Source organism: Malaclemys terrapin, chromosome 14, assembly GCF_027887155.1.
Source record: "Malaclemys terrapin pileata isolate rMalTer1 chromosome 14, rMalTer1.hap1, whole genome shotgun sequence".
Lineage (NCBI taxonomy): Eukaryota > Metazoa > Chordata > Testudines > Emydidae > Malaclemys > Malaclemys terrapin.
Window position 1 is genome coordinate 30,016,253 of NC_071518.1, and position 18,453 is coordinate 30,034,705.

Sequence of the window (18,453 nt, forward strand, 5' to 3'; positions counted from 1 at the left end):
ACGAGTTAGAGGAGGAGTGTAGGTTGTATTCCCTAGATATCAGGAAGGCGCTGGCCTTCTACACTGAAAGGGCCAAGCCATTTTGCAAGTTAATGCAATTGTTCATCGCAGTGGCCGACAGGATGAAAGGTCATCCAGTGTCTGCTCAAGAATTTCTTCTTGGATCTCTGCCTGCATTCGCTGCTGCTACAGTCAGTCAAAGGTGCCCCCTCCGGTGATCGTAACAGTCCATTCAGCCAGGACGCAGGCCTCGTTGGCAGCTTTCCTAGCCCAAGTGCCTATCCAGGACATCTGTAGGGTGGCCACCTGGTCGTCTGTCCACACGTTCATGTCCCATTACGATGCTGGCTTCGGTAGAGCAGTGCTGCAAGCCGCAAGACTGAACTCCAAGCCCACTTCCCAGGATACTGCTTGTGAGTCGCCTAGAATGGAATCGTCATGAGCAAGCACTCGAAGAAGGAAAAGCAGTTACCTATCTTTTCATAACTGTTGTTCTTCGAGATGTATTGCTCATGTCCATTCCATTACCAGCCCTCCTGCCCCTCTGTTGGAGTTGCCAGCAAGAAGGAACTGAGAGGGTGTAGGGCCGGCAGTGCCTAATATACCAGCGCATGAATGCAAGACTCGGGGCGACACAGCCGACCCTATGGATAGTGCTAAGGCAAAAATCTCCAATGACTGCACGTGGGCGCGCACACACCTAGAATGGAATGGACATAAGCAACACATCTTGAAGAACAACAGTTATGAAAAGGTAGGTAACCGTTTTCTGGTGCTTTTTAGTGACCCCACCAAAAAAAAAAGAAAAAAAACCATACTGTTCATGCTTGTCTGTCATTTTGCCAAGGGAAGTTGGGAGATATAGAACAGAAGAGGCAGAAGAGCACCAGAGATAACGACATTGAGAGGTGGCTTATTTTCATTTTATTTGATTTTTTTTTAAATCTATAATAAAACTGAGAACCAAGTTCAATTATTCTTTGGGGCTGGAACTGTCTTCTTGTTCTGTATTTGTACAGTGCCAGCAGAGTGGGGAGATGGTCTATGACTAGGGCTCCTCGGAGCTATAATAATGAAAATATCCTCTTCAAAAATGATTTACCAAAGACAAAAATATGGTTAAGATGTTTCTGGGTAGAAAATCCATGGAAAGGGCTTTAGAGCCTAGATGTGTTCGTGTATTTTGTTTCAGTTCACACTTTGTTGTGGTGGCTGATGGCTGGCCGGCCGGCCGGCCAGCCAGCCAGCCTGACCTAAAATGCTAGTGAGAGTATAGGCAAAAATGTATTAGGTATATTAAACAGAGCATGTTAAAAGTATAAGAAGAAATATATCTGACCACCCTGCATCATGTGGAAAAGTACACAATTCTGCCCCTCCAACTGCATGTGACATTAGCTGCCAGCAGGTACACTCAGAAATTTGATGTCTGAAATGTGGTTGGATTCTTGCTGACTCAAGGCCAGTAGGAGAAACCATATTTCTTATCTGCTTTGGTCCCTTTGAAAGCAATATGGGGGAATCTTTTGTTTGAAGTAAAAGGCCTTAACTAGGAGAAGTACTTCGGAAATTGTTACTTGGAGGTGAATTTAATGCATGATGAAGTATGCAGTGTAAGAAAAAACTCTGACGTGAAATGTTAATTTTCCCTTCTCCTATCATGCTGTTCTCTAGCATTTCTTGGGTATATAATGCAATTTTATAACAAACTGATACACAATCTTGCAATTTTTGTCTTTTAGTCTAAATCACTTAGAATTACAACACCTCTTACTGGCCGCAAGTATATTAAAGAGAGCAACCCCAATGTGACCCCTGTTTCCATAGCAACGTACAACTTGAGCCGTCTTCATACAATGCTGACAGGACTAAAAAATGCCCCCAGTGAAAATCTGGAGCAAATACTCAGGTTAGTGTCATCACGTGATTTTTCTGGCCAACTAATACAGTTTTAAAAATAGAGAAATGTTTTGTATTACAACTGTCACTGGTAAATCATATTTGCTGTGTTGGTCCTAGGATATTAGAGAGACACGGTTGGGTAAGGTAATATCTTTTATTGGACCAACTCTTTTGGTGAGAGAGACATGCTTTCAAGATACACAGAGCTCTTCAGGTAAAATAATGTAATTTTGTCAAGTAAATGAGTTGTGGAAGCTGCCGGCAGGTAGCTCCAGAAGGGCATAGGAGTCCCACAGAGAAGAGTTAAAATTCCCTGGTCCTGTAATTTTATTCACATTTGTCCTTGAAGTCAATAGAAATATTTTCATGGATAAGTACTATTTGTATGACTACAGGCTGCAGGATCAACCCCCTTTTAAAACAGGAAAATAGTAAGAAAAGTATCTTTGTCTGTTTTCCCCTACTACTTTTTATTTAAAGCTAAAAAATTAAAACCATTACACACTGAGAATATTAAATATAAAATACCATGTGTTTATATTTTATAACTCGTTAATCAATATATTTTAATACCCTTTTATACAGTAAGATCTGGAAAGATGCTATTAAATTATAATTTTAGGCCTGATCTTGCAAAGATGTGCTTGTGCTTAACTTTAAATTAGTATATATTAGCAGTACATATTTGCTGCCAAAATTTTAAAGAAAGTCAAACTACAGAACTGGTGGATGTCACTGGCAAAGCACCTAGAACCAAAGTTTGTTGAAGTCAAACCAGATTTGATGGCAGTAGCGTCTTCTAAGGATGCAGAGAGAATATTTTCTTCATTTCAGTTCAATAACTAGTTTGTTCTAAGTTAAGAAACCCAATTAGTAGTAGAAAAAGCAGGAAAGCTTATTTTCTTTTTCCAGTCTATGAATAAAAACTAAGTGTGAGAGGGATGAGTTCTTCTAGTTCTAAAGATTAAGGCCATTGTGACCAGAAGTAATCAGTACCGTTAACTAGCTATAGGTAATATTTCTTTGTTTAATTAATTGGTTTTAAATGCAAGACCTGTTTTTATATACTTATGTAACCAGCACATTTAAGGTAACTGAATTTAGTAATTTTAAAATGTTTTGTACATTTTTAATTGGATTCCAGTTTCAATTTAAATAGAGCCTGACACATCAATTTTTAAAAAGGTAGTAAATATGCATCATGCACTATTTTCTAACATCATAAAAATTAAATGTGAATAAATGTGTTCTGATATAATTGCTTAAATAAATATATATAGATAGTGCATCATCCTGGTTAGCAAACAGAAGTACCAAATTTAGTGGCTATATTTAGTTGCAAATCAATATGATTTAATAGTTACTAATGAGAATCACTTTTTGTTTAGGAAATAGCTAAAAAGTACAAATGGAAAACTAGATTACAATCTATTTAAATCAAATCAAGGATTTCTGTTTGCTGACTTAAATCAGTGATTTAAATCACTAAGCCCATCTTGAGTGGGTCTAATCACAGTGCATAAAGTTAGGCACATGGTGTTTGCACGATAGAAGAAGTCCTAGATCATCATCAGTTTTACTGCTTTAAAACTACAATGCTGAAGATTTATAAAAAGTAGATAAGGCTCTGTCTGACTTGTTGCTTGGTAAAGCATTTTGAAAAAAATATTTATTTTGCCAGGGCATGTTCCAGGGATCCTTCTCAATCTATTGCAAAAAGAGTGAAAGAAATGTATGAAGTATATTGTCAGTGCACACAGTCTGAGGGAGAATTCAGTAATTTCTCCAAGGGTGAGACATTTTATTTCTAAAATGTAAGAATTAAAAATATCTTTAAAATACTGTGCTCTTTTAAAAGTAATTTATAGTTTGACACTTTCATTTTGGTTCAACAAATCTAAGATTTCTGCACAACATATCCTTTCTGGGGAATTCTGCTATGCCTTTTATGTTTTCCCCTGGGTCCACACTGAAAATTTACCTCCACGTAAGATGTCGTAAGTACTTCAATGGGAGACCTCCAGGAAGGGAGGGAGAAATAGGTGCTGCAGGAGCCACTTTTCTCTGTCAGCACTGAAGAAATGCCCAGCATGGCTTTATGGTGCACAGTGCTTTTGGATGCTACAGTCTTCTGCATTAGAAATGAAACAGATGACGCAGACCACTTGTGCTCTTTAAAAATCCCATAGCAATTTTAGCCCATAAATGGTAATTCTCCAGGAAATAGGAAACAATACTTATTAGAAAGAGTTAGGCTTTGTTTTTATTTTTGTTATAATTTTGACTATCAATGTTTATTCAAGCATTTTTTTTTTCCTATTTGTATCCATTTAAATTTTCATAGCTGTGGGAAATTAGGGTAAGCAGGAGTCAGACAAATTATTTAGTGACCGTAGCTGTTGATTCAAAACATGTAACCATTAAAACAACTTGTCAACATCACATGTCAAAATATACAAAGTAAACATCCTTAAATCAAACTCTACATTCTCAAGCAGTATTTTTCTTACTTTGCCTATCTGTAAATTTGTTATTGTCAGTGTAAATATTTTTCCATGGCTTGTGCATGTGGTGAAATAGACATTTGACATTTACCAATCTACTCCTTCCAAACCTGGAAATTATGTTTAGAATTAATATAAGAAGAATCTGAGTGAAGAGCAAAAGCTATTCACTGTATTGAAAATTTTGGCAGATATATTGGAAGCTTAGTAGCACAACAACACAACCAAAAGAGTTATTTGCAAAATTATCAGAATGTTGTAAGTCAGATTTCCCTGTGAAACAGTTCAGCTACTGAAGGACAAAACATGGGGGACAATTTCCCTCTATCAATATGGGACATTTTGTATCTATCAGTTCTTAAAGCTGCTTTCTGTTTATTGTTTGTATTCACAATACAAATTTGAAGGAATATCTGTACCTTGAGGTACTGATGCACCTCTTCTGTAATTATAGTAAAATTCACCAAAAGTTTGTGTTAAACAGCAGGATTAAGGGTGATTGTTAACTCTGGTGTCCTGGTCAAATTCCAGCTTCTGTTGCAGTTACATTCTGCCTTCCTGAACTTCCCCCTGAGGCTTCAGTAGTAAAAGCTATTCTTCACTTTCCCTCCAATCTTCTTCAACCCTCCTTACCATCACCACCCCATCATAAAGCATTTTGGGATCTCCCAAGCTGAAAAGCTATATCAGTGTAATCACAACATTTGTTACTTAAGCTTAATAAAGTCATTTTTATCCTCATTTTTATGAAAAAAGCTAATAGTAAAAAAAAAAAAAAAACTAATGGCAATAGGTGGACCTTAAATCAGATATACAGAGTGTTTTTTAATATCATTTTTCATTATTTTTTTCCTCTTGCAGATAATGCTGGCAAGCATTTTCGTCTTGCTGAGGTTCTTTACTACAAGGTATTAGAGTCTGTCATTGAGCAGGAGAGGAGAAGATTAGGAGACACTGACTTATCAGTAAGTAAAATCAGTCATCAATCAGATAATTCACTTTTAAACTTGTTTCTTTCAGAAAGAATTAGTTGCACAGCATGACAAATGCTGTTGAGCCACTCAAAATTAGTAGGGACGATAACTCCATAGTGAAGTTATTCTCTTAACAATTTCCATATTGGATTGTTCAGTTTGCAAATGCAAAGATGATGATATTTCTAACTGGCACTGCACACTGACTCTGGATTCAATTCTGGCAGCAGAATTTAGGTGACAATTTTGCTGATGATGCAAAGGCAGAATAGAATGCAGTTTGCCCAGCTGTAGTTAGAGTTGTTAATGCATGTGAGTATGTAAATTCAAACAAACAATGTTATACAATATTTGTTTTTTAAAAATCTAACTTTTTAATACAATAAAGTTCAAACCAAAGACTATTTGTTTGCCTTTTTTCTTTAATGTAGACAGTGTTTCTGTTTTTCTAAGCTAGGCTGAAGTTTATTTTAATATTTGTTTTGCAGGCAATACTGGAGCAGGATGTGTTTCACAGGTCTCTCCTGGCATGTTGCCTTGAGATAATTACTTTTTCATACAAGCCTCCTGGAACTTTCCCATTTATTACTGAAATCTTTGATGTACCTGTTTATCACTTTTATAAGGTAAATGGCTTTGATCGTGATGATTACCAGTCATGATAAAGTTACTTCTTCTCACTAAAAAAGTTTTCTTGAAGCAAGTTACTTTTTCCTCAAATGGATGTGTAATGGCAAAAAAATCTAAGTTATGAAAATGGTCATACGTGGGGTGGGGTTTTTTTTGTTGGAGAAATTTAAGCTGGAAAAATCAAATAATTTTCCTACCTTAAACTGCAGAGTGCAAATGCCACTTGTATTTAAAATCCTGTACTGTTAACTGTGTAATGCATTGGTGGTGTCCAAATTGTCTAGTTACAAAATAATGGCACTGGATCACAACATTTACGTGGGATAATGGGCACTTTCTATGTCACTTCTTGACTGATTGAAAATATTTATTTTCAAATCTTGTAACTTTGATCTGACAAAGCTGTAATTATAGTGATTGATTGATGTAGATTTAATTGTATTCAGCTGCTGGGGAACTAGTATGACAGTTACATACTATTATTGAGGTATACCAGTTTTTTCTGTCAGGATTAATGTGGTGCTTCACGAATTTAATATAAACCCATTTGAAGGGGAATACATGAAAGGTATGATGATCTCACTTATTGTATTGATCACACAATGTCCTGGTTTAACATTGTAATAAGTGGGTTTCATATTTACTCACTTTGCAGGTAATAGAGATTTTTATTAGAGCAGAAGATGGCCTTTGTAGAGAGGTGGTAAAACACCTTAATCATATTGAAGAGCAAATCTTGGAGAGTATGGCATGGAAACGTGAATCTCCATTGTGGGACAGAATCCGAGATAATGAGAACAAAGTTCCTACCTGTGGGGAGGTAAGTGTGAGAAGTGACAGCTATTTTATTTTTTTAATCCTTGTTATAAGTTTCAAGAGGCCTTGTTCAGTTTAGATGGCACTCCTTAGTAGTTCAGACATTGGGAATTTGGGATATGAAGGCCTCATAGGGAACTTGAGCAAGTCTTTCTCAACATGTGAATATTGAGATGAAGTAGCATCATGATTAAAATGATGGAAAACAGAAGTAAGTTGTCAAATGTTCTAAAATAATACCTATTTAAAATGAAACCAAGGTAGTAACAGTTGCACACCTAAAAGGTTGCTGTGGCGAGTTGGCATTCTCGCTACAAAATTGATATATGCAGTTATAAGGCACGACTCGGGCTTCTTTCCTCCTCCTCCCCTCCCTGGTAAATAAGATGGATAAAATCCTGGCCCTGTTGACTTTACTGAGAGTTTTATCATAGGATTTCTCTCGCTCACTTGTTTGGTTCATTTCCCTCTCCAATAACTTGCTCTTTGAAATTGGACACCATGATAAAATGTGCTGTTTAAACTGGCCTGATTTTTAGAGTGCATCAGTCTCTAAACAAGGCTAGAACTCAGTTGGATTATTCAATTAATTCATTAATTAAATAAACCTGCTGAAATTAACTGTTACATCAATATTATTTTAGGTAATGCCACCTCACTATTTTGAAAGATCTAATGGGAACAGTCTGGTAGGCTCTCCTTTGACTCCAAGAAGGATCAATGAAGTTCGTGCTGAAACTGGAGGGCTTGGAAAAGGTCAGATGTTTAAACAAATAAAATGTGTAGCCTGCATTTTAGAAGTGATACATGCTGTGTGGTAGAAAGTTGGCACTCAGTTACATACAAGCTATAGAATATTGCTACATGTTTAAAATAACTAATGTGTGTTCCAAATAGCATCAAGGAAGGTTGCAACTATGCATTGATTAGAGCTAAACAAATAATAGATTTTTTTTCAGTTCAGAGGACTGTCATAATTCCAGTCTGACACAGCACGCCCCTTTGCAAGTGGGCCCTTCTTTGATTTTCCCCCTCAGCCAAGTCCAGAGCGATGCTAAAGAGCACCTCCCGGTGGAGGATCTCCTTTATTAACAGAAAAGCTAATGCAGAATATAAAACTTTCACCTGAACATCCCCACCAGGGTGATTAGGTCATTCTTAGTGCATGTCCCCCACCTGAGTTCAAGGCATGCCTCTACCCAGGCTCTTCCCCCCTGGTTTTAGGCTTCTTGCCCCTTCTGGCCTAATGTCCTTCTCGGGAGTCAAGGGTGCAGGGTGGTCTGTTGACAGCATCTCTTCTCCAGGGACAGCAGGTGATCCTTGCTTAGGCTAGGCTTCTGGCCACTGCCTGGGAGACCAGACCCTCTTGGCTGCCTGCTTACTACACCCCTGGAGATTCTCCAGTCTGATGGGCTCCCTGCTCAGCCCTCTGGCTCAAGCTTCTCCTGGGAACTCCCCTCCCCAGGAGTGCTCGGTTTCACGCTCCGTGAGAGGGAACCACTTCAGCAGGTCCAGGTGCTCAACTAAGTAGCTCCCTGGGGCAGTTAGTTACCCCCAAGTGAGGCCTTAAAATGGGCCTTAAAAGTCCCCATAAAGAGCAGCTGCCCGGTGACAAGGCCACATTGAGAAATAATCCAGTTCCGTTGTAATTGAATCAGAAAAAAAAATATTTTGCATCAAGTGAAACATTTGTCAACTCAGCAAAAAAAATGTTAATTTTAGTGTTGCTGTTTCACCCCTCTGGTGTACTAACAAAAACGTGGCCAAATACGAATTCAAAACACTAATTCAAAACTTTGTCAAAATGACATCATAAAAGATTTGACTATTTTTAAATTGCTTTTCCTAGGCCCAGGCTATTTGACCTGAATTCATTAATAGTTTCAGAACACTGGGGTGGGAGGAAACTGCATTGTGACAAAAAAAAAATTTGCCCAGTTCTAATACTGACATTAGAGCAAATGAGATGCATTAAAAACCTGTAATATTTCATTTGAAATCTTTGTTCAGCCTTATTAACCTACAAATGAAATCTATGAAATGACAGTGCAGGTGTTCTATTATAGAATACAATAAGAGATTATGGCTCACATAAGTTCTTGCTCAATGATAAAGCGTTTTCCCAAAATGGAGCAATTAAGAGTTTAGTGAGTTTTATTCACACACACACCCCCCTTCCCCCCCCCCCCCCCCAGCCTTAAGGTAGCACCCAATAGTATAACCTGGGGATCAGAGCAAGTAAACTTAAGGTCTTTTGTAGTGTTCACTAATTGTAATTAGTGCCACAAAGAATAGGATCTTGCATATAAATCCTCCACTTACTGGATATAGTCATAAAGGAACAAAAAGTAGCCATCTGAGATTTTCTGCTACCCTTTTCCCTGCCCCACAAACTATTGTAGTACATTTTTGACTATTCAAGAATAATCATTTAAAAAAAACAAACCCACCTCGGCTATTGTTGTTTCTAGGAATCTGATAGAAAAACCAAGTAAATTCTCTAACTTTTATTCATGTATGAGATTGTCAAAAGTTCTTTAATGACCTTCACTCATGGCCCAAGCAGTTTGCTTTCTTAGTAATATACTGAAACGGCAGCCTTATTTAGACCATTGCATATGACATGGACATCTTGTTCATATAGCAATTAAGTTAGCTCTTAAAAGTTGCTTCTGCTAAAGTGTGTTTCTCAGATGGGAAGCTAGTTTTAGAAGTTGTGGTCCTGTGATAACACACAGCATTTAGGAATTAAGTGTATGAATAGGAGACATCCTGTAAGATGGGCCATTCACCACTGTGGCTTCAGAGAGATTTAAAGATACCTAGCTGGGAACAGTGCTAGAGGACATTGTTTTGATTAAATGAATTTTTACAGCACTGGGGCAATGTTGTAAAGCTCAAGTTAAATGCTTGTTGTTGTTGTTGTTTTTTAAATATCTTCAGGCCTTTCGTCTTCTCCAACCACATTGTATGACAGATACAGTTCTCCTACAACCAATCCTACTAGGAGAAGGCTATTTGTGGATAATGATAATCCCCCTGACAGTGGAACTCCTGTAAGAGTTTCACAGCAGCCTGTAGTAAATACTGTGCCAGTGCAGAATGTGACACCTGAAACTATGTCAGTTACTCCAGTGCCTGGACAGACTTTGGTTACTGTAGCAACTGCCACTGTCACAGCCAACAACGGACAAACTGTTACAATACCAGTACAAGGTAAGGGGGAAGCTCTGGGAGAATGGATTGCATTGATTATTACCAGAAACACTGAATTGCATATCAATAGGGAATGAAAGAGTAGGTAGACATGTGGGAGTGGAAGGAAATGAGAAACAGAGGCCTGTGGGCTGTAAAACAGGAAAGTAATGAATGGGAAAAGACATGGGTACTATTTAGCTGTTGAACACACGAGCAAATGTACATTTGCTTCCCAACTGCCTTGTATAGAAGTCATCTGTTTAACTAGCCTCCTCTTCATTTATTGAAAGTAAATAAGGTCTTTTGGTCCATTTATGATCAGGATTCCTCAGTGTTCTTTCCTGAACATTTTCAGTTATCTGCCACTACACACTTATTAAATAACTGTCCATCACTAGAAAGGTTACTGGTGCTCAGGAAGCATGCATGGCTAGGGTTTTGAAGACACCCTTTACTGAATTCATTTTTGTTTAAATTACAGGCATCGCCAATGAAAATGGAGGAATAACTTTCTTCCCAGTTCAGGTAAATGTAGGTGGTCAGGCTCAAGCTGTCTCTGGCTCCATCCAGCCACTCAGTGCCCAGACCCTTGCCGGTGGTACCCTTAACACTCAGATGAGTGGGACAACCCTTCAGTTACCAAGCCAAGTTGCGGTTCAACAGATCTCTCCTTCTGGAGACCAACAAAGACAAAACCAGCAGTTCTCTACCACCAGCAGCAGCAAACCCCGAAAGACTGGCTCTCTGTGCCTTTTCTTTAGAAAGGTACCTTCCACTTTGAAATGTCATGTCACTGCAGTGTGGGCTTTACTGGAAACATACAGAACAATGTAAAATTAAGATTTCTAATTAGTAACAGGCTGTTTACATTATATATTAAAACCAAGTTTTTGAAAACCATTTACTTGCCTACCAGGACTTGAAATTCAGAGTCATGTTTCTCCTGTGAGAGTTAGTATCGTAAGTACTTAAAACACAGCATGTTCCTTCAGTCTTGAACCCAGGTCTTGTCAGGCAAGCAAAAGGACCTAATTTTCAAATCTGGCTTAAAATAGACATTTTATTGTACACATACATGCTGCCTATTGATTTGAGGTCTTAAACAGCTCATTAAAAAAACATGCTGAGCTTTCCTTTTTGTTAATCAGTGTAGTGGATAAAGTTTTATGTTTAGAAAACCATGTAAGTTTAAAAAGCTTGATTTTGTCCTAATCAATGCTCTATGTATGGGTCCTTCCTTCCAAAAGGTTTATCACTTAGCAAGTGTTCGGCTGCGGGATCTCTGTGTCAAACTGGATATTTCTGATGAGTTGAGGAAGAAAATCTGGACATGTTTTGAGTTTTCCTTGGTACAATGCCCTGAGCTCATGATGGACAGACATTTAGACCAGCTGTTAATGTGTGCCATTTATGTAATGGCGAAGGTAAGATGAATAAAATACACATCAGCTTTTTATTCATAACAGTAAAACAAAATTTATCAGGATTACTAGTAATGTAAGGCAGCTGCATTTCCCTACCAAATAAAAAAAAACAAGTCATTGTCTTTAGGTTACAAAGGAAGATAAGTCATTTCAGAACATCATGCGCTGCTATAGGACCCAACCACAAGCAAGGAGTCATGTAAGTACAATTAATACTGAAGTAATGGGGTTTATATTTTTACTGAGCCTGTCAGTTACTTATAGTAGCTACCATCTTCAGGTATGTTCCCTGAATGGGAATCTAGAGTGACTTTAATCTTCACTAGTGGACTTTAAACACTCAAATGGTATAAATTCCTTTGTTCCAACAGGATTCCATTTACTTCCCAAAAATGTTAACTCCATAAACCCTGCTTGGTACAGTGCAGGTTGCCCAATATCTTTTAGTATTTGTTGAAGAGGAGGATGGCTAAATCCAAAATTCTTAGCTAACTACATGGTGTTTGACAAAATTTGGTTTAGATTCTGAATGTCTTCATTTAAAACATAAGGTATAGTGCCCTCAATGATGATGATGATCTTTTAAATATATGGTATTAGTGGTTAGAAAATGAGGCTGCAAAAATATTCTTTTATAAAAGAATGTATATTGGGATAGTCAATATTGTTTCAGTAGTTTCTCTTGTAATAAGTACTGATCTTTCATACAAACCCTTTGTTGCTTGCATATATGGCTTCCTTGTTAACGATCCTTCCTTCAATTTGTTCATCTCTGGCTTTTTGCAGGTATATCGGACTGTCCTGATAAAGGGCAGAAGACAGCGCCGTCATTCTGGCAGTAGTGATAGTAGTATCCAACAGAATTCCCCAACAGAGAGAAGTAAAGACAGAAGTAAGTGATTCCAAACCATTGTATGGATTTCACTACCTCAAAATGGAGTAGTAAAAGTCAAATTCAAATGGCTTAATTTTGGGGCATCCAGATATTTTAAAATTTAGACAGGTATGGTAATATTTCAGTAACAAGACAGCTGCAGAATTTAACTCCAAGTAAATTTGCTCGATACTGGTGCTGCCCTTGACAGTTTTGTCTCTACAGCTGAGTATAACATCAATTAATCCCCCATCATCTATGGCTACTACTCGAGAGAATTTATATCGAACAAGTAGAGGCTTTTTGATAGTTGCTGTCCCTAACCCAGCCAGTCTCCCTCAGGTTTGGCTTGGGCTTTTATAGCAGTCAACCCCCGCTCTTCTCTGAAGCTAATGTGCGCTGGCAGACACATAAGCCAATAGTGTTGTTCTGCAGAAGACTCCCCTGTAGAATCAACTGTTCCCAGACACAATGAAAGCCAGCAAGTATCAAAAGTGGTTACTCTTGTTTAGGCTGCTTTTATAAGTAAATGGAAGCGCAGCAGCCTCTTTCTTTTCTAGGTCTAGAGCTTAATTGCAAGATCGTATTAGCAAGAAGTGAGGCAGGCCAGCACCATCTCTAAGAGAACTGAAAAAAACATTCACTCAAAGTCCATTTGCCCTTGAACGCATGCTTGGGAGGCGTTCTCACTGCAGACACTCCCATGACCCTTCACTTTCTCTTTGAACATAGGAGTACCCCATTTACATTAGCATCACAAAAGGAAGAATTTTCCATCCACATATCAGGGATTCTCTCTCAAGGCCGCCTGCTTTGGCCTAATCTGAACATCCATTCCCTGAGTGCAGGTACCACTTTTACTAAAGTGCAAAGTGACACTTACCTGCTCAGACTTAACGCCATCGCACTGCCCCTTTGAAATCTTTATAGAGGATGGTGGCTGTGATCCCTAGATTTAGGTTGCCTAACATGTCCATCTTAAAGGATGCTTGTGACTATAAGTAGTTCATGCTTACAAGTTTCATCAACAAGGGAATGGAAGAGAGCTGAGTTCTTCCACCTTTTTCCCCTGGTCTGAGGAGTGGGGGGAGATGAGAACAAGCCTGGGTATATGGCCCACCAGCCACTCTAGCACTCACTGGTCCATTCCTCCCTGCTTCCAGCTGATATCTGCCCTGGAGCTTAAGTGGTAGAAGCCAGAGCTGATGCTTCAGTGGTCAAACCTTGTTTATGAAGTATTTGTGGGAAGGTGGGGCTTGATACGGTTGCAAATATTTTTTTAAAAGTTTTGAAAAAGGTAATTTCCAAGTTAAAAGAACATTTAGGTTGCAGTATCTAGCACTCATTGTTAGGAAATGCCAGATTTATAGTTGCCCACCCAACCTTAATTCTGTCCCCGTGTGTGTATGCAGTATTTCCCCACAGGACAAATGTGCAGCCAACCATAGATCTGGCATTTTTTTACTTTTGAGTAGAGTTTAAACAATTTTAATGTGGTTTTATAAGAGCAACAACTGGAGCTGAAGTGACTCTGAAACTACTCTTCCCTTTCCAGCTAGCAGAGACTCTAGTCCTGTCATGAGATCTAGCAGCACCCTGCCCGTTCCGCAGCCGACTAGTGCCCCCCCAACTCCCACACGACTGACAGGTGCAAATAGTGATATTGAGGAGGAGGAGCGAGGGGACCTTATTCGGTTCTATAACAACATCTATATTGAACAAATGAAAGAATTTGCCCTGAAGTACTCTTCCACAAATGCTGTAAGTGCTCTTAATTACTTTCATTAGTAATAAAAGCTAGAGCAAGAAGGTGGGTGAGGTACCAACTGCTGTTACTTTACATATAGTAAAGTGCTCTTGGCAGCTGTTCTGTGTTGCAATCAGCAACCGTGAGAGGGGTGTTTTTTCACTTTTTTTTTTTTTTATTAAAGTGTTACAGAAGCAGCAGAGAACAAGCATTTGTACTTACCCTACCTTCCAGGATGGGGAGCTTTAATTGGTCATAAAAGTATTTTGAGATCCTTGTGCCATATCCATGCCAAACTGTAGTTTTAGTATTTAAGAGGAAGAAAGTGCCCTCCTCCTTCAGTGAAGTATGCATCTCTGGATGCCCATGAAGAATAATAGTGTTGTGCTTTATAAACGTCACAGTATCTGTATGTTTCACCATGTATAGGGATAGCGTAAATTAGATCATCCAGTTGCATCAAAAGTGAAAAGGGGCTTATGCCTGCACTAGTCTCTGTTGGAAAAGTGGTAGCGATTGATTTGTTCTTTTACCTTAACAGACGGATGCTCCTCCACTATCTCCATATCCATTTGTAAGGATTGGCTCCCCCCGCAGAATACAGCTGTCCCAGAATCACTCAATCTACATCTCACCACACAAAAATGAGTCTACACTTTCTCCGCGAGAGAAAATATTCTACTACTTCAGCAGTAGCCCCTCTAAGGTAAGAGTAAACAGTTAATATTTCAAGAATTGTGGGGTGTTTTTTTTTTAAAACTATGCAGAGATGTGAGATTTGTGGGTGCATTCACAGAGCTCGCTCTCAAATGCTATTTTTGCCTATAAATAGTGCGCCTGCAATGTTTCACATGCAGTTATTTAGGTGTAACAGAAAAGGCAATTTTAAAAAATAAAGCTCTCTAATGACTTGAGACTAAGTCACTTTTGAAAATGGGATTTAGTATAGGGCAAGCTAGGGTGTAACTCTACAGCGCTTCAGTGTACTATCTATCCATGAGATCCTGCCGCTGTGCACTTCACATACTGCTTTTTCAAATGGGAGTACATCAAATATCCTCTTTTAGAACAAGGAGATGCTGCACGTGAAATATGATAGTGTATTTTTATTCATAGATTTCACACAGAGTAATTGAAAATCCTAGCAAGCCAGGCTAGAGAGAACATTCTCCTTCGACATTTCAGTCTAGCAAGTTCCATAGTAACAGAAAAGCAATGATAAAGGGAAAAAAACCCCCAAAGAAATGTAGTGTTTGAAATGCCAGGCTAGTTACAATGGGGGGAACTTTGATCAGTACAGTAACGGAAATAGTAGGAATAGGGGTTACAGGGCAGGGAGACAATAATGCTGGAATAAATAGTCTATCATGAGCATTAATTTAGGTCTGATTCAAATCTACAGCAGTGGAGGGTAACTCTCTGCTTCCTTCAAAGCTAGCTTGCTGGCGCTCTCTCTCTCTCTATATATATATATATAAATAAATAAATAAAAATAAGTAAGAGTCCTGCTTTGGTGCACAGGGAGTAACAAACCAATTTGGAATCCTTGTTAAGGCTACTCAGTCTGTCAATGAATGACATTCTCCTCATATGCAAGGTTGGCAAAGAGACAGGGTTTTGCTTTAGACTCATCCCATGAACCGGTGGATAGTCACATTTCCTGTTCTTTCTATGATTATGTTTCAGAGGCTGAGCGAGATTAACAGCATGATTAGAACTGGAGAGACCCCCACGAAGAAAAGAGGCATTCTCTTGGAAGATGGTACTGAATCACCAGCCAAACGGATCTGTCAGGAGAATCACACTGCTCTACTAAGAAGATTACAAGATGTAGCAAATGACAGAGGTTCTCACTGAGTTTATTCAGTTGTTTGTGTTCCAGAGCAGATACATCCTTTCTTCATCTGTCCAGGGTGTGATGCTAAGCATTTTTTGTGGATTCATGAAGCCTTTGAGCATCTTCCATTTCAAGACTGCCATCTTCCTAGCTAACCTGTGGCTGAGAATGGTAGTATTTGATCTTCAAACAAATCTCCCTTTAGACTGCATTGAGTCTTTGAACTGCCCCATAAAGGGGAGTGGAGACTGATACTGCACACTTTATCCCATTGGGGTCAAGCACAGTGCTAAGTGATACTTCCACCTCTGATGCTAACCCTGGGCATTCAGATTTCACACTTAGCTTATATGCTGTGCTTTACTATAAGGACATGAGCAAGTTTTTATATATAAATTGCTTTCTAAACTATTTTGATATTTATTGCTGAGACAATGTACCCTATAGAGTTTCCTAGCTAGTGATGGGAATTGTGTGTACAGGGTTTAGCCCCCAGCTGCATACACTGTTTTTCTTGGTGCTTTACTCTTCTTTTTGCTTAGCAAGCCACAATGTACTGGTCAGATCCAGGAGTATTGCACCAAGATATTCAAATTACTCATGGGTGAGCTTCTGTGTTAGGGATGACCCATGATCTCTAGTGCTACAATGAGGAATGCTGACAGCCCAGTTGCCCTTTTTTTTTTTTTTAAACCACAAGGAGGTAGGTAAAGAATACCTTATGAAAATTACCTACACTGAGTCTCTTCAAGATTAGGTTGTTTGGGCACTTTGCTGTGTAGGCAATTCTGTTAGTGCAATGTTTTAAAGTGAACTCAAGTTCAAGGGGAGGCACTTTTGATAGGGCTGTAAAGCATAAATTGTAAGTTAGTTTTGCTGTATATTTGCAATGGCACTTTCTGAATGTAAATATTTTTCAAATTGAAGCTAAAGATGTGTTTCTGTATTAAAATGATGACTTTCTATTTATTTTCAAATATGACATCCTGTCAGTAAATGATGTTAAGCTAAAACTAATTTTGTGAATATGCAAGTACTGATATGGGAAGTTTGCTTTTTTTCAGAGGTAGCCATCTTGTTGCCTCATAAGAAAAAGGATAGCAGCTGGATCTTCCTCTTGAGGTTTATTTTTAAATGGCACCTTCATTGAACTAGACTTAATCAGGATGCCCAGGAGACATTTCTTCTCCTCACAAACAGAAAACGGGTACATAAATACATCTGGAAAATGTACTCTAAACATGTCAGCATGAGGCAGGGTACAATGAAGGCCCCTTCCCCCCAAACAATCTCTGTACAGCAGTGACACTGCAAAAAGTGATAGACAAATTTCATTGACACCCTTACTTATACTTGAGGCAGGGCTGTGCCAGCAGCAGAGCAAATGTACTTGTGTACAGAAGCATAAGTGATTATAGACACGGAAGGGAGTGATCAAATATGTTTCACATGAAGAGATTAATTGTAGAAGAGTATTGTTGACCACTAATACAGCATTTATCACTTTCAAGATTTGTTAAACAGCTACATAAATTCCATGTTTCAATCATTCCTGTGCTGACAAGGATTAGAATGGAAACTTAGGATTTAATTCAGTTGTAAATTGAATTTAAAAGCAAATTCCTGGTTAACTTTCATAATGAAGATACTGAAATTAAACAGCAGTTGAGTGTTTCTGTAAAAATATTTATGAACTGTTAGATTCTTATTACAATACTGTAACCTTTTTGTCTGAAGTGAATTTTTCAATAAAGACCATTATAAACATCTGCAAGTACTGTATGTTTGCGCACAAGAAGTTACAGCAGTTAAGAAGTAAAGGAGCACTGGTTTGCATCTCTGTATTAATCCTGTCAAGGAGTGTCAGAGTTGGGAGTCAGCTAGGTGCAGAAGTGGGGCCCACGAGGATTTTAAAAATGAATACTTGCATTAAACGCTTTTCTCTGACCTTGGCTTGGTAAACACTGCCACCTCCCAAATGCAACAAGACCCCCTTTGAACCCAGGGAGGAATTCCCAAGCCCTTTCACACCCCCTCCCCCCCCAGAAGAGCCAAGAAAGGAAATTAACAGCTAGTCAAACAACATGCACAAACCTCTTAAGAGCAGGATTGGATTTTTGGTGTTTTTGTTTTTAAAAATTAAGAACTACATCTGGAACTTAGAGCAAGTCCCAAAATCGCTTTCTTACAAGCAAACAAAAGCAGCTGGGGTTAGTACAGAGAAGTCCACAAACCAGTAAGAAATAACCCTAATTGTGTCTAGCAAAACATTCTGATCTATTTACATGTTTGGAGTTCTAGGCATGATCTGATGACTTATACCTGGTGTAGCTGCTTATAGCATGACTGCTCTGACCCTCCAGCCCAGAGAGAACAGACAAAGAAAAGTTTTTTCCCCATTGGCTCTTTTGGTTAGGTGCCCACTTTTTAACCCTTTACAGGTAAAGCAAATAAAGAACTGCTACCAAGAAGGATTTTACAGCTAACTGGCTGGGTGTCCCTCAAAGAGCTACTCCCTCTTCCCCATCACAAATGCTGAATCCTAAA

General features: G+C 38.7%; 1 protein-coding gene across 2 annotated transcripts in view; it reads left to right on the forward strand.

Annotated features, from left to right (window-relative positions):
* The window catches only part of RBL2 (RB transcriptional corepressor like 2), a 50,572-nt gene extending 33,979 nt beyond the window's left edge, over positions 1-16,593 (forward strand). For both annotated transcript variants that reach the window (XM_054048865.1, XM_054048866.1), the window contains exons 9-22: positions 1,743-1,909; positions 3,584-3,693; positions 5,268-5,371; positions 5,869-6,006; positions 6,666-6,830; positions 7,471-7,582; positions 9,770-10,042; positions 10,506-10,789; positions 11,272-11,448; positions 11,576-11,647; positions 12,235-12,340; positions 13,878-14,083; positions 14,611-14,775; positions 15,756-16,593. In XM_054048865.1, the coding sequence (XP_053904840.1) occupies positions 1,743-1,909; positions 3,584-3,693; positions 5,268-5,371; positions 5,869-6,006; positions 6,666-6,830; positions 7,471-7,582; positions 9,770-10,042; positions 10,506-10,789; positions 11,272-11,448; positions 11,576-11,647; positions 12,235-12,340; positions 13,878-14,083; positions 14,611-14,775; positions 15,756-15,926 (2,250 nt within the window). In that variant the 3' untranslated portion in view covers positions 15,927-16,593. The remainder of the gene's footprint in view (positions 1-1,742; positions 1,910-3,583; positions 3,694-5,267; positions 5,372-5,868; positions 6,007-6,665; positions 6,831-7,470; positions 7,583-9,769; positions 10,043-10,505; positions 10,790-11,271; positions 11,449-11,575; positions 11,648-12,234; positions 12,341-13,877; positions 14,084-14,610; positions 14,776-15,755) is intronic.
* Positions 16,594-18,453: the final 1,860 nt, after the last annotated feature.